Consider the following 14117-nt stretch of genomic DNA (forward strand, 5'->3'; position numbering starts at 1 on the left):
GTCCCGGATTTCGCCCCTATCATACGAAAGATGTACCAAGTATTTTGGCACGTGCATACGGCCTGAGAACTATTCATCAGCATAGATCACGGAGCCTAAGGCACCATAATAAAAAAACACGATAAATCGGGACTATGGACGTATTATTGCTCTCTAGGTACAGGGCCCTACGACATGTTAGAGATGCCTGAGGTTAAGGAGTGCATCAACTAATACTATACAAGTTCCAGGGTTAGGGCTTTCAGCAGTTCCTTTGTGCCCCCGTAGGATTTGACATTTCGCATCTCAGAGTTTCAGACGCATGTGATCCATTCGATGACCGTAATGGGAGTTTGGTCGCGAATCCCAGCATGTCTATCGCAGTTATCCTCGCTCTGTACACTAACATTGGTTTAGGGTTCAATTATGCAGATGATTACAGATATCATACAGTACTAGATAGAATATGGTCTACTGTTCGACATTAAATTCTACAAGTGAATGTGAAATATATGCGCATCAAACAAACCCACCCTTGCCCACCAAAGTTACTTTGGTCAGGAGTGGGACTGGAAACAAGTGTATCTAATCTGCTTAGACAAAAGGAAAAAGACATATCTATACCTAGATACAGTATTGGTCTTGTATTTGGGACCTGGTCTGATAGATGTATATTGCCAGCTGTACAAGATGCCCAACAGATTCTAGAATTCTATGAGAAAAAGAGTGCAGATTAAGACTAAGTTTGGTCATATTCATTACAGTCAACTATTGCGCACCACTGAGTCAGAAGTAGGCTGAACTTTCATATTGAGATTTTCTGCAGAGTATATGACTGGCCTGTGTCGTTGCTTCTCATCCTTTCTCAACCTATTCTCTTACATCAAATTTACACAAACACCATACCCTCACTACTCTCTCAAACCCTCAACCACTCCATCAAAATGTCAGGGACTTCGCAGACGTCTTTGACTGGCGCTACACAGGCTCCAGCGACTGCCAGTACGAACGTATTCTGTGATACGGCGCAGGAGGCTATGAGGAAGGCTCGGTATATCCTGGATAGGTTTGTGCTTGCCCCTATCACCATAATCACTGCTAATAAACGTGCCTAGACTCAACGGAAAATCCAAGAATTCCACCCCAAAGGCCCCCGAGTTTGCATTCTATGAGCTTGTTACTCTACCGGGGCGCAACAGTCCACTTTGAAGCCATGCCTACAAAACGGACAACAGGAAGAAGAGCAGAGGAAAAGTGACTATATCCTGTCAAATGGATACTTCGCCAAGCCGAGGCGAACTGAGTCAGTATCGTATTCAGGGGTCAACATAGCCTCATTGTGTTGAAGCAAGGATACCCTGTAACGAATCATCACAGAGAAGGGCGAGGAAGAGGAAGACGGTTGATGAGTTGCTACGGCTGTGGAAAGTGCCCGGGCAGACACCACTCGAGAAAGCTGGCGAGGAATTGTACTGATCGGATTCATTTGGCAACCATCTCACTATAGCATGACTCTTGAAAGATGTCAGAATCTTTATTACGCTGTTGTTGACGAGTGAACTCGGGAAAACAGTTCAGTCGTAAAAGACAATCCTGATATCACTTTGGCACATAATTGGTTTTGTTTTCTCAATTGATTCCCCTGTGAGATTAAAACTGCTAGCGATACATTCCGTGTCCTAGTCTTAACTTCCACGGTTCGCGCAGACATCCGTAAGTAAAAAATGTTGAGGATAGTGTCAAATATTCAGGGGTCAAAATGGACCTCGTCAACCATCCTTCGGTGGCATAATTCCTTCTTCATCTTGAAAGACAAAGATCTCGCTCATGTAGTATCAAATCGAGATTGAGATAATACATGCCCGTCTGTAACTATTTTACGCATTAGTGTTGAGTTACCCAACAACAGAGGTGGGAACTTACACCTTTCATGGCGAAAGAAATGCCAGTGCTGTCCGCAAAAGACTAATATCGCATGGCCTTGTTAGAGAATTTTCTCGGGCTGTAGGCTCAGGTCGCGCCTCATATCCGCCAAAAAGGCGATCGAACACCCCATTAGTTGGCCCGCCGGTCTCGTAGGTCCTTCAGGTTAGCGAACGTGTTGGCCATGTTGTCGGCACGGTCGCCAGCGAGCACAACAGGCAGCAAATTGGGTGCTTCATCCCCAGCGAGAATGCGTGGCTCATTGATAGTGCCCACTTTGGCAAAGTGAACAAGGCGTCGACGAGCAGTGGCAACAATACAATCTTCGTTGTACTTTTCAACACGATCCTGTACGCAGCGATCGTATCGGGAAATAGCAAGGTCAAGGCATTTGTAAAGTTCCATATCGAGCTTGACAATGGATGGCTTGACCGGCTTCCCTTTGGAGTCTTTCCATAGAAGCTCCAGCCATCCCTGCTGTGGGGGAATGGAAACACCGAGGAAAACATCAGCTCCTGCCTGTCGCCATTTGGGCTGCTGGGGTCCGGGGTAGGCCTTGTTGGGAGGTTGACTACACACTAAAGTACCAACTTTGACGGCAGTTTCAGAAGAGAGATCGCCGATAAACATGGGACTTTCGTTATCCGGATGAGTGGTGTTCCATCGCCGGAATACCAGGCGCCAGAATCTTCGCCAGTCCGAGATTGAAGGTACGAGTTCTGCATGACGATGCTCAACCTGGTTCTCGAGGCGGGCAAGATCGATGAACATGGATAGTTCTCGTGTGGTGAGCATTTCCTCGTTGTTGATGATATCATCAGAAGAGCGCGAAACAACAGATGGCGTGCGGATGAGGATACTAGACATAGCAAGCTCGACCTGCTCGCGGTCCTGATTGTTCTGCGCCATGGTGGAATGCGCAGGATCCTTAGGAAAGGAGGTCTAAATCATGAAGGTGGCAAGGGCAATTAGTAAATGGAAATGACTGAGGAGATCGCTCATAAGGGTGAATGAGCCTACCTTGGTAGAGTACAGAATGCGAAAGCCGCTTTCCTGAGGTGATTGGTGTGAGAGAAAGGAGCGAAGGAGTTGCGAAATTCGAAGATCTAGTACCTGACTACGCGGGTGGTTATTTGCTACCAATAGGTAAACAGCGTCAAACCACCAATCTGCATTTGGGAGAGATAGCGGTTGGTGCCAAACACTGTGGCAGCGACCCTGTCACTTAATTACAATCAGAGCTGCAAACACGAAAGCAAGAGCATCTGTTTCATGGCAATGGCATTTGGCAGTAACTAGGTAGGTAGAGATGACCAGTACTGTCTATTCTATATGCACATGGTGCTTGATGTTGCTCTGCAGTGTAGGTGCTGTGGTACTTGCCATTCTTCTGACACTGCGAGCGTGGATCGCAGTGAAGAGGGCGATATAGGTAGGTAGCTAGCAGGTGGCTACTATCTAATACTAGACTGCATGACTGCCTAAATCGCCTGCCTAATATTAAAGTGACCCTGAATCATTTCAGCATTTTCTCCATCGCCTTTTGTTTGCTCATCCACAAAATCCTCAAACGGCGCAATGTCCTCAAACAACTCCTCAACCAACGAAGTCAGCTCAGCTGAAGCACATGAAGGAGTGCCTCGACAGCCTCCCTTTTCATCTTTTGCACAGCTTCCATATCCTTATATCTACGGCCCTGAGTTGCCATATGCTCCTCAATACAATCTTTACCATTACCCGCAGCTTGGATATCATCATTTCCGTCAGGCAGGATACGTTTACCCTTTCCAACAAGCCGACTTTCAGTCTTCCCAGTCTTCTGTCCCAATCAACCCACAGACCAAGCACCACGACCATCATGTCACTTTGCCAAATCAGCAGCAGGCTCGTCAAAATGTCACCATTAACGACGGCATGACTGCCGAAGACTCTCCTGAGTCTCAGCTCCATCTAAAGGATTCTAAACCCATTCATTTACAACCAGGGCCTTATATTGGGGACAGCAATGACGACACTTCACGTCAACCTGATACAGGAGTTTCGTTTGAAAATGTCTATGCGGATCAAGACGTCACGGAGGATCGTCCTCCGAAAAAGACTATTCCCAAGGAATACTTAACCCGCGGGGAAAAGATGCGACTGCTGGATCTACTTAAACAATACGAAGATGTACAGAGAACAAAAGGTGCTCTCTGCTCAGCAAGCAAAACCTACCAACAATTCTATGAGGCCATCTTCCGCAGATCCTGGGACACCAATAGCAAAAGCTACAGCCCAGTAACTCTTCGGCCCGCACGCAGCTCAGATGCGTATCTTGAAATAGGCCATTGCGAGAAGGATGCCCCATCCAGCCGGTCAGGTGATGGACGCAGAGGGTCTAAAGCTCTTAAGCAAACGATACCGATATTTCTCACTCTCGACCTCAGAGCCGGTGAGATCGATTGGAGGTACCATGATAAGGACGGAAACCGTTTTAAAGCCCGCGATGTGAGGCTACATCATGGTCTCGGTATTGAACAGGCCAAAAAGAACGTTTTAGATCACCAAGACCAGAAAGAGATGAAGCGCATCTGCGAACACAACATTGATCAGATTGTCCACGCCGCGAGACGACGAATAGTTAAGTGGGCAGCAGCAGGGAGTGCTGCTGAGTTTGGCGTTGATGATGAAGACAGAGCCGCCCTGGAGATACTTGAACTTCCTTCGGACCGCTTTCTTGAACGATTCCAGGAGGTCCGCGTTCTACGAGATTATCTGGTGCGGCGTCCTGTGCCAAGCTATGAGGTTTGAAGATGGAATGTCTGCACGGGGCATTCGCGGCATGTATCTTTACGTCGTTCGTATTTACATGGTGAGCCAAACCCCTGCAAGCGAGTATTGTCCGAGTTGCCAACATTTTTTGAAAGAATCGATATCATGTTCAACCAAGGCGGATTACAGTGCTCGCCTGTAAAGTGTGAAGCCAAGTCAACATCAAGACTTTTGGAGAAAATATCATCGATGGGCAAATGAGGGTTCGTGAGTGCCAATGTCAACAGACGTGTATTGTCAAATGCAGACTATGTTATGAGGGGGAAATAGTTGGCACACTACCTAGGTAGAGTTCGGACAGTTGAGAACCGAAATGTAAGAATATTACTGGCTAGTCTATGATACCCTGGTCTGTGATGGAGGTCACGTAGAACCTCTTATCTTATCGCTTTGACCGGGTGACCTCCGTTGGCTTCTCCGAGATCGTCATGTTGTGCTAGGTTACTAGGTTACCTTGTTCAACCTCGTAAACAGGCACCCAAGCTTCCATAATCTTTATCCTCTCACCGACTTAGTCTGCGAACCATTTAAAGCGCCCCTTCCCCCGTCCGCCAGCTCGCGTGCAGCTCTATCACACACAATGACTCAAGTTACGCCTGCAATGTTGAGTGCTCGCGCTTCATCCCTCTCTTTGCGCCAACAAGCAATGTCGTCGTCAGCTATGCTCAACAATAACAATGCGCCTGCGCCTGCATCGGTCGAGGACAAGGAAAGCTCCAAGAGCTTCATCCTGTCTGATATGAAGGGCCGCGACACAAGAGACAACCGCGCCTGCGCATCTTGTATCTCCAAGCTTGCGCCTGGGGAGGTTGGTCAAGTCAATTGGCACCTGGAGGCTGGTCAGGCTTGTCGCCTGTGCCAGGTTGAGAAGCTTGAGCCCGAGGCTTTCACCAAGCCTTTCTGCGACTTCCTCCAGGAGAACCCTACCATTTTCCACACCGTCGATTACTTTGAGAAGAAGCTCAAGGCGCTTGGTTACGAGCATGTGAGTAAATAAGAGCTTCTGGTCATGATAAGATAACGCTGACAATGATAAGCTCTCTCCGCGCGATAGCTGGGCGGGTAAGATCCAACCAGGTGGAAAGTATTGGGTTACACGAAACGGCAGCTCCCTCATCGCTTTCAAGGTTGGCAAGGCGTACAAACCCGGCAATGGTGTCGCTATGATTGGCGGTCACATTGACGCTCTCACCGCCAAACTCAAGCCTGTCAGCACAAAGCCCGTCAAGGCTGGGTTTGTTCAGCTGGGCGTTGCGCCCTACGCTGGAGCCCTCAATGCCACATGGTGGGATCGCGATCTCAGCATTGGTGGTAGAGTTGTTGTCCGGGATGAGGAGTCTGGAAAGACTACTACCAAGCTCGTCAAGCTGGACTGGCCTATCGCCAGAATCCCCACCCTTGCACCCCATTTTGGAGTTGGCATGATGGGAGAGAACAACAAGGAGACTCAGGCTGTTCCTATCATTGGTCTTGAGAGTTCTCAGCGTGGTGCTGCCAAAGTTTTGGGACCCGTCGGTTCTTTCGTCAACACCCAACCCCCAAGACTGGTTGAACTTATTGCCAATGAGCTCAAGATTCAATCCTACAGTTCAATCATTAACTGGGAGCTTGAACTTTATGACTCTCAGCCTGCTCAGACTGGTGGTATGGACAGGGAGTTCATCTTTGCTGGTCGTATTGATGACAAGCTCTGTTCATGGTCAGCCCTCACAGCCCTCCTTGCCTCCAACGAGAACAGTGATGACGGTGTTATTAAGCTTGTTGCCCTCTTTGACGATGAAGAAATTGGTTCTCTCCTTCGCCAGGGTGCCCGGGGTAATTTTCTCCCCTCTGTCGTCGAGCGCACCGTCGAAGCTCTCAACCCCGACACTTATGGGCCAGAACTTATTTCGCGAACCTTCTCTTCTTCATTCTTCTGCTCGTCAGATGTGTCTCATAGCGGTAACCCTAACTTCCTTGAGAAATATCTCTCGCAGCATGTTCCAGAGCTCAATGTTGGTGTTGTGATCGCGGCCGATTCCAATGGCCACATGACCACGGACAGCATCTCGACCGCAATCATGCAGCGTACAGGTGAACTAGGCGACTGCCGAACTCAAACCTTCCAGATTCGAAACGATAGTCGCAGTGGTGGTACCATTGGGCCTGCGCTGTCGAGTATGATGGGTGTCCGATCCGCCGACGTTGGACTTCCCCAGCTCAGCATGCACTCTATCCGCGCGACTACCGGCTCACTCGACCCCGGCTTGGGTGTCAAGTTCTTCAAGAGCTTTCTTGACAACTGGGAGAAGATTGATGCGGAGTGGCACTAGATATGGCAGTAGAGAAGGCGTTTGGACTTTGGGCATTTTGTTAAGGAAGGTTACCTAACTATTGACATATTATGGTATAGATAATGGCGATTTTAGATCAGATCATGCACGAGATAGACGAGTTAAGGGCAATGAATTATTATTGAGTACTATACGCCATGCTTCCATGATGGGTTGCCATGCCTCATCCGACACGCGCACCATGTCTATTGCAAAGGTGAATGCCGCCCAGGGAGTTCCGTGTCATCGAGGCAAAAAACTAACTGTGTGTGAATGCTTATACGCGCCTGTCCTTTCGCATGTACCCTGCTCGATGCCGTGCTTGACCAAAGAATGGATAGAGAAATCGACACCAGTTGAAAAGACCAACAGACACTTGCTGCTTTCAGGATCGGAGAGGAATATCAAGTAGGTCGATCGGAACTGTTGTTAGTCAGTGTGAGTTATACAAAGTGCCATGAAGATCCAAACTTACAAAAAATGCCATTGCTGACTGGTGCGACAGCAAGCGTCAAGTTGATTTATCTTGACCAACAGGTGCAGAGAAGGTCCACGCCAGTCTGTGAAGCTAACAGACACTTTCTATTCTCACGACCAAAGTAGCGCCCAGAACCTGTTTCAACCCTCTATCATGTCGAGGAGTTCAGCCCATCGCTTGGCGAGCGTTCGAGCTCGGGGGCGTGCCAATTCAGGCTCTTTGAGCGTAGGGGGGTTAAACCAGCGAGGATAGAAAGTACCGTAGCCACCGCCTTCTTTAGCAAAGAATAGAACAACACGTCGAGCATAGTTGATAATGCGCGCGTCGTTAAGTTCGTCATATGCCTTTGTCAGGCTGTTGTCGTAACGCTCAATCGCCAGGTACATGGCCGAGGTGTATTTCCCGACAGTGATTCGAACATGAGAAGGATTCACAATCTTTCCCTGGGAATCCTTCCACACGAAATCCACCGTGTCGTTCGTTGCTTTAGTCGTGGCACTTAGGAAGACGTCGGCGCCCCGTCGACGTTCAGGCGGTTTCTTTCGGGATGGGCATTCTTCAGTGGGTGGGTGGTCTCGAGAAAGAACACCAACGAGAACATCTGTGTTTGGGAATGTTGGTGGCTCAATAGGCATATCCTCATCTACTCTGCAAGCAGAGTTCCATCCGTCGTACACCTTGCTCCAGAAACGCTTCCAGTCTCTCATTATCATCTCGACATCGCGCTTCTTGTGGTGAAGCTCACGCTCCATTCGGGCCAGTGATGCGAATAAATCGAGTTCGCACACCGTCATTTCCTCTGAGGATCGAATTATTCCACCAGCTGGGCGGCCGCTATTGTCACGAGTGCTACGGCGGGCAAGCTCGAACACTGTAATAGGTGTGTCATCGTCGATCGGTTCAGTCATGTTTTCGGCCATAGCTCAGGTTCGACGCATTTGGTGGCATGAAGAGAGGAGAGTGTAGAAAAAAGATCTGCTGTTTGTGATTTTTCGCATGTGTGGTGCGCCTTTACATGACACAGCCAGTTGCTGCCGGCTGGCGGCCGGCTGTCAGTCTATGCTAACTTCATTCACATCTCAAGTCTATCGACGAGATGGGGGTTCGCCTTTATTTGAACCTCAAGATCACCCTTAGTGCGCCTTTGGTCAGTCCTCTCTTTTACTGACAGTAGGCAATTGACACCCTGCCGCCACAGAATACGTGGATACCAGTTCGCCACAGAACGAATATATTGATTACAAGTTACACTCTACTTATTCCTCTCCAGTCTCTTCAACCTCCTCAGCCTCTTGTGCCTCTTTCTTGGTCTTTTCCTTCGCACGCTGCACGGCAGATTGAGCCCTTTGCTTTACTCTTTCAGCAAGTTGCTCCTCCGGTGACTTCGCGTCCCATGCCCTTTTCTTTGCCGCCCACCTCTTCTCCCGCACTTCGTTCTTCTCCTCCTCAGTCTTTGCCGCCCATCTCTTCTGGCAATTTGCCTCCTTTCTCTCAACGAGTTCTGGTATTGCGTTCATTCGTGCGTATTCTCGTTCCCTTTCCCGCTGTTCCTCTGTTTTGAGCAGGTTTTGGATCTTGCGCCGCTCTCGCTCACTTTCTGCATTCTTGGCTCTTCCTTCAGCCTTCTTCTCTTCTGACAAGCTAGCCCTTCATTCTCTCTGTCTCTTGTTGTCCCGTCGTCGCTTGCCTTCTTTGTCTTCACCCTCCAACGCTCTGTTCTTCTCTCTGCGATGTTCGTTCAATGCAACTCGTTCGGCCTCTTTCTGCTCGGCAGATTTTGAAGCCGCCAGTCTTTGTTTGCGGAATTTTTCCTTTTCGGCTATCGTGATTTTCTCTGCCTCTATTCGGTTTTTCCTTCGTTGTTGTTGGCGCTCAAGCTTTCTTATTCTGTCCTGCTCAAGTTATTCTGGTGATATTGCCTCCTTGCGCCGCGTTCTCCATTCTCGTCCATAAATTCGCTTCCCCTCCCTCTCTGCCCGGATCTCTTCTGGTGACATTCCTGCAAGCCGTTTGGCCTTCCATTCTTGCACGTAGGCTCGTTGTGCTTCTTTGTCGGCTTCGGATCTATTCTTGTACATTTTGACTCTGTACGCTCTTGCCGTCGACCTCTTTGTAGCTGCTGTTCTGTGAACTTTCTTTCTCTTTCTCTTCCCGCCGGAAGTACAGGCCGGAATCATGCGATTGATCCACATGGTAAGTTCTGTGTCGGTACAACGGAGACAATCGATAAATTGGTTGATTCTAGGAAAGGTGTTATTGGTGAGTTCTTTGCATCGGAGCGTGACCAGCATGTTAGCCATTGCTTGCCAAATCGATTCCCGTCTATCAGAAGATGTGAAACTGTTGGCAAGGCCACTTTGAACGAGTGCACAAGGGGTATCGGTAGCAGGAAAAGCTCGTCAAATCGGCGACTCATTGTAGTTGGTACTAAGAGTGCCGTGTCCAGGGCGTTGTTTTGCGTTGGCCCCTTGTCAGCGAGCGTGCTGAAGGTTGGTCTCATGGAAACAAAATAGTGGGAAAGGGGCTCCGCAAAAGTTGACGTTCTGATGGCAGGCAGAAACACCAGCCTTTCTATCGAACATGAACTATTCGATGTCAGGTAGTAGACGGTATCTAGTAATGAAAGATGATTACAACGAGGAAAGATCCGTTTTCACCAAACGGGTCGCATGCTTTCTAATCAGTGTCAGTGAACGGAATGATGATAGATGTGATAGTTTCGACCATACATTTGTAAGAGCGAGAGCATTGCGCGATCAGCCCTAGAGGCAGATCGACGAAGTCTGCTGCCAAACGATTTATATTTCGAAGTCATCTATATACCTAGATTAGGGTGGTAGACAAGGATAAGGATAAGGTGACTAACCTTATTATCACCAAGAACTATAGAACACTCCTTGACCGACAGAGAGAACATAGGCCTATTCGTGCCTCAATTTGCCTCAGAGTGGCTAAGAGATTCAGCGAAAGCAATGATACGAGCATTTTCGGCGTGGATCTGCTTAAGGATGTCTAAGGCCAAGGTAGGTCGTGAAAGCTCCGGAACGAACGGGCGTTCCATGCTTACCAGATCGTCGTTGTGGGTCCCGGCATTGGAAAGTTCGACGATGTGGTTGCGAGCAGACTTGATAATACGCTCCTTGTTGAAGTTGCGAATACTTTCGCACTCGTGCATATCATTCTGTGCCATGGCTTTGGCCTTCATGCTTTCAGCCCCCAAGGGATCATCCCATTGAATGAACTCGCTGGTGGCAAGCTACCCGACGTTGTCCTTGAAGTCGAACGACACCTTCGGCTCTCCTCTGCCGATCGTCTTGTTGATTGTGACAAAGGCTGGCTGGACGCTCTTCCGGGGGCTGGTGCGCCCATCTCTCTTTGTCTTTTTGGGGGAGGGGGTCTTGTCATCATCGTCATCGTCTCTCTTGCGTTTCGCAGCGACAGACAATGGGAGGTCCTGGCTCCAGACACTAACGCAAAGTCGAGAATCTTCCTTTCTGTTTTTTGACAGAGATGATGGCAGTTCTTGTGTGCCGTAGGAACTTGTTCATCGGTCAAACAGCTCCTCGTTGAACCGTTTACGATGGTTCTTGGTGATGGTAAGTTGGTGCGCCTTAGCATCCTCCTTATCTACGACCTTGACCCAAGCGCGCAAATGTTCTGCTAATCTTAACCGCTCAAAAGTGGTCAGTTGCATAAAATTGGTGATAGTGCTAGAAGGAGGACGAGCAGTGGTAATATCGGAGTTATCGATAAAATCATCGTACTCAGTGCCACCACCGGCGGGTTGATTGGCCATAAGAGGAGCGGGATAAAGGCAAAGTGAGTGTAGTGTAGTAAGAGGATGAGGACGAGGAGAGGAAGAGGGCAGATTGAGTAGATATTAACTGCTATTATTTGATCAGTATGAGCACACAACTAGTCTTGGAAGATAAACCTACCGCATGAGACGAGATGGAGAAGATGAGATAGAGAAGACGAGATAGATGAGATGGTAATAGGGGGTGGCTTGCGCGATACAGAGAAGTGGCAAAATAGTGGCTATCCTCCTTTCTCCTTTTTGATAGGGATAATGGCAGTTCTCGCACACCATAGGAACTTGTCGCTGGTCCTTAGTAATAGTGAGATCAAGGGCCTTAGCCTCCTCCTTATCTACTACCTTCACCCAAGCGCGCAGATGGCTTCGTAACGTCCATGTATCGTTCGGCCACAGGTACTAAGGTATGCTCTGACGGTCGGCCCTTGAAAGAGCGGGAGGGGGAAGGAGGAGAGATGGAAAGCACTGCGGGGTGTGTGCAAGAGGTCCGTCCATGTTTGATGCCTGCTCGAGAGGTTGCTGCCTGCCTTAGGTAGTACCTGGTAGGCAGTAGAGACCTCATGACGCATTCTTTAGTGTACAGCACTAAAGTTGAAAATAACCAAACAAATGTTGCCTAAGATTTCATAAAATATTATAAAAGGAGGCGCGGGTCTGCCAAAGGGTCGATCGATGCCCACGTATGGGAGCGGACCTTGATGTGTTTGACAGACTTTATGACAGGATTAAACGGGCGGGATAGTATAAGAAATGCATGTATATAATATATAAGAGCTGAGAATGGATGACCGTCAGATGCAGGAGTGCACAGAGCTACTTATAGTTACATTTTCCTTCTATTCGTCTCGTTCAGATTCCGAATTGATAAGCTTTGCCGACCTTGATTGGCAAAAAGACAAGACCAGACCAGGATTGTGACCATTTGTTGTATTCTATACTTTTTATTCAAAACATATTATATAATGCCGATGCAATTCAATCCTTCAAAAGGACAAACGCCGTATCAATGATTAATATATATATACCGTGTAAAAAGCAAACTCTCTCTTTGCTCCAAGCACTCCCCTTTGCTAATATTTGCGGCCAATCACCCATCCATGTACCATTTTTCCATCTCTTACTCATCATATCTGCTTCGCGTTTATCGTAACATATAAGAGAGATCTGGAAGATCTCGGAGAATATTTGCAACAATTTCATCGTCTTCTGAAGACGCTGTGATTGTCTGTGGTCGGGGAGGAAGAGGCAGTGACATAGGCCGTGGTTTCTTGGGTGTAGAGTTGCCCTTCAGTGTGTCAAGGGGTGTTGTTAATGTTTGTGGTGTCTGGTTTGCGGCTGCGCTATCTTTTTCTGGACTGACTGGTCTGCTGGAATCATCAATCAGCCCCAAACCCCAAGAGTCCCAGCTGTTGGCTTTATTTGTTTGTTCAACAGATGATTTCGCCTCAGTAGGGGTCAGGTTTGCAGATGCAAATCCATTCAGAGGTGAGCGGGGGTTTCCCAAATCGATTGTTGTCGATCGTAAGTGACCAGGCATTGGCACCTTTCTGGGTGAAGTAAGTAGGTCAATAGTCGTGGATCGGGAATGGCCCAAGGCCGCATTTTGTAATGCTTGCGGTTTATTCCAGTGGGGCCCCGTTAGTCGAGGGTTGTTAGGCACAAGGTTTTGCGATGGCACTGCCAAAGTATCCATGGAAAGACGACCATTGGATTGCGTTTCCACCTCAGGCTCATCCTTGAAAGACTCTACCATCGGGGATTGGCCTGCAATCAAGGATTTTCCGGTGTTTTCTTTGTCGTTGGCTCTTTCGGCATTCACAATCGCATTCATAGAAGCAAACCCGCCGTTTGTTTCGACTGTAGGTGAAGATACCATGTCTCCCCAATCATCATCCTCGTCATCGTCATCGCCCCATCCTGCGTTTGTTGGAGGCTGTGCAAGAGGTGACCTCGGTGCTTGTGAGATTGATACAGGTCGGTTGTTCCCTAAGAGGGCGGTAGTGTTCATGGGAGACTGAGGTTCTGAAATTGTAGGAGACGAAGGGAAGGGTAGAGGTTGTGATATAGATATAGGCCGGTTTGTAGGTTCCAGTGGTATTGGCTTGATAGGTGAGGGAGGCTCCTCAATAATACGCGGTCTTGGAGGGGAGTCCAGAGGCGGTGGTCTCGTTTTTGAAACAGGAGATATCTTAGTAGCCTCAACAGGTGATGATTCAGTAGTCGAAGCCGGTTCAGGCTCACTGACATCAGAAGTGCGAGGCGCAGATGGTGGTGCAGCAGCAGTAGGCGAGGGAAGGGGAGCGTGGCCCCATCCAAATGATGCCGCTGTAGGTGATGCTACACCCTTGGAGGCCGCGGAGGTCTGTCTCGAATGGTTCTTACGCGCGAGGAGTTCTGAAATTGAAAACTCGGTTGATGGTGCTGAGGAATCCCAGTTGAATATCTTCGCACCAGCAGCACCGCCTCTTCTACCAAGAACCACACGTCCAGTAATAGAATCTTCCTCCATCCATCGTCTCACAATTCTTATGGACTGCTCACGTACATGAGAATGATTCCATCCCACACGTACGTAGTTTTCATCGTCTCCCATGTTATGTTTCCGCATCGAGCCGGGCCTTGACATGAGATACCAAGCTTTGCGCTCAGATATAGCAGTAAAGCTATCGTCAATAATGACATCGGGGACTGGCTCTGGTGATGGAAAGGAGGTGTCGACTGATGGGAAGAGGACATCGAGCTGTGACATGTCAATTGCGAAAGGCTCCGAAGGTGGCTTCGGCCGTACTGGCGCTGGCTC

At 48.6% G+C, this 14117-nt stretch overlaps 7 protein-coding genes across 7 annotated transcripts; 2 read left to right on the forward strand and 5 right to left on the reverse strand.

Annotated features, from left to right (window-relative positions):
- Positions 1-2034: 2034 nt before the first annotated feature.
- FGSG_06131 (uncharacterized protein) lies at positions 2035-2811 on the reverse strand (the record flags this gene model as incomplete). Its single annotated transcript, XM_011326457.1, has 1 exon — positions 2035-2811. One exon carries the CDS (start codon positions 2809-2811, stop codon positions 2035-2037), a length of 777 nt encoding a protein of 258 aa, XP_011324759.1.
- A 669-nt stretch (positions 2812-3480) lies between these two features.
- Positions 3481-4692, forward strand: FGSG_06132 (uncharacterized protein; the record flags this gene model as incomplete). Its single annotated transcript, XM_011326458.1, has 1 exon — positions 3481-4692. One exon carries the CDS (start codon positions 3481-3483, stop codon positions 4690-4692), a length of 1212 nt encoding a protein of 403 aa, XP_011324760.1.
- A 601-nt stretch (positions 4693-5293) lies between these two features.
- On the forward strand, positions 5294-7025 carry FGSG_06133 (uncharacterized protein; the record flags this gene model as incomplete). The annotated part of the gene is made up of 2 exons (XM_011326459.1): positions 5294-5698; positions 5751-7025. The coding sequence occupies 2 exons, from the start codon at positions 5294-5296 to the stop codon at positions 7023-7025; spliced, it is 1680 nt and encodes a 559-aa protein (XP_011324761.1).
- A 618-nt stretch (positions 7026-7643) lies between these two features.
- FGSG_06134 (uncharacterized protein) lies at positions 7644-8297 on the reverse strand (the record flags this gene model as incomplete). The annotated part of the gene is made up of 1 exon (XM_011326460.1): positions 7644-8297. The coding sequence occupies one exon, from the start codon at positions 8295-8297 to the stop codon at positions 7644-7646; it is 654 nt and encodes a 217-aa protein (XP_011324762.1).
- A 1107-nt stretch (positions 8298-9404) lies between these two features.
- Positions 9405-9803, reverse strand: FGSG_06135 (uncharacterized protein; the record flags this gene model as incomplete). Its single annotated transcript, XM_011326461.1, has 1 exon — positions 9405-9803. One exon carries the CDS (start codon positions 9801-9803, stop codon positions 9405-9407), a length of 399 nt encoding a protein of 132 aa, XP_011324763.1.
- Positions 9804-10435: 632 nt separating this feature from the next.
- Positions 10436-11299, reverse strand: FGSG_06136 (uncharacterized protein; the record flags this gene model as incomplete). The annotated part of the gene is made up of 3 exons (XM_011326462.1): positions 10436-10759; positions 10793-10997; positions 11061-11299. 3 exons carry the CDS (start codon positions 11297-11299, stop codon positions 10436-10438), a joined length of 768 nt encoding a protein of 255 aa, XP_011324764.1.
- Positions 11300-12458: 1159 nt separating this feature from the next.
- Positions 12459-13910, reverse strand: FGSG_12871 (uncharacterized protein; the record flags this gene model as incomplete). Its single annotated transcript, XM_011326463.1, has 1 exon — positions 12459-13910. The coding sequence occupies one exon, from the start codon at positions 13908-13910 to the stop codon at positions 12459-12461; it is 1452 nt and encodes a 483-aa protein (XP_011324765.1).
- Positions 13911-14117: the final 207 nt, after the last annotated feature.

The sequence above is a fragment of the Fusarium graminearum genome, chromosome 3 (genome assembly GCF_000240135.3).
Source record: "Fusarium graminearum PH-1 chromosome 3, whole genome shotgun sequence".
Classification (NCBI taxonomy): domain Eukaryota; kingdom Fungi; phylum Ascomycota; class Sordariomycetes; order Hypocreales; family Nectriaceae; genus Fusarium; species Fusarium graminearum.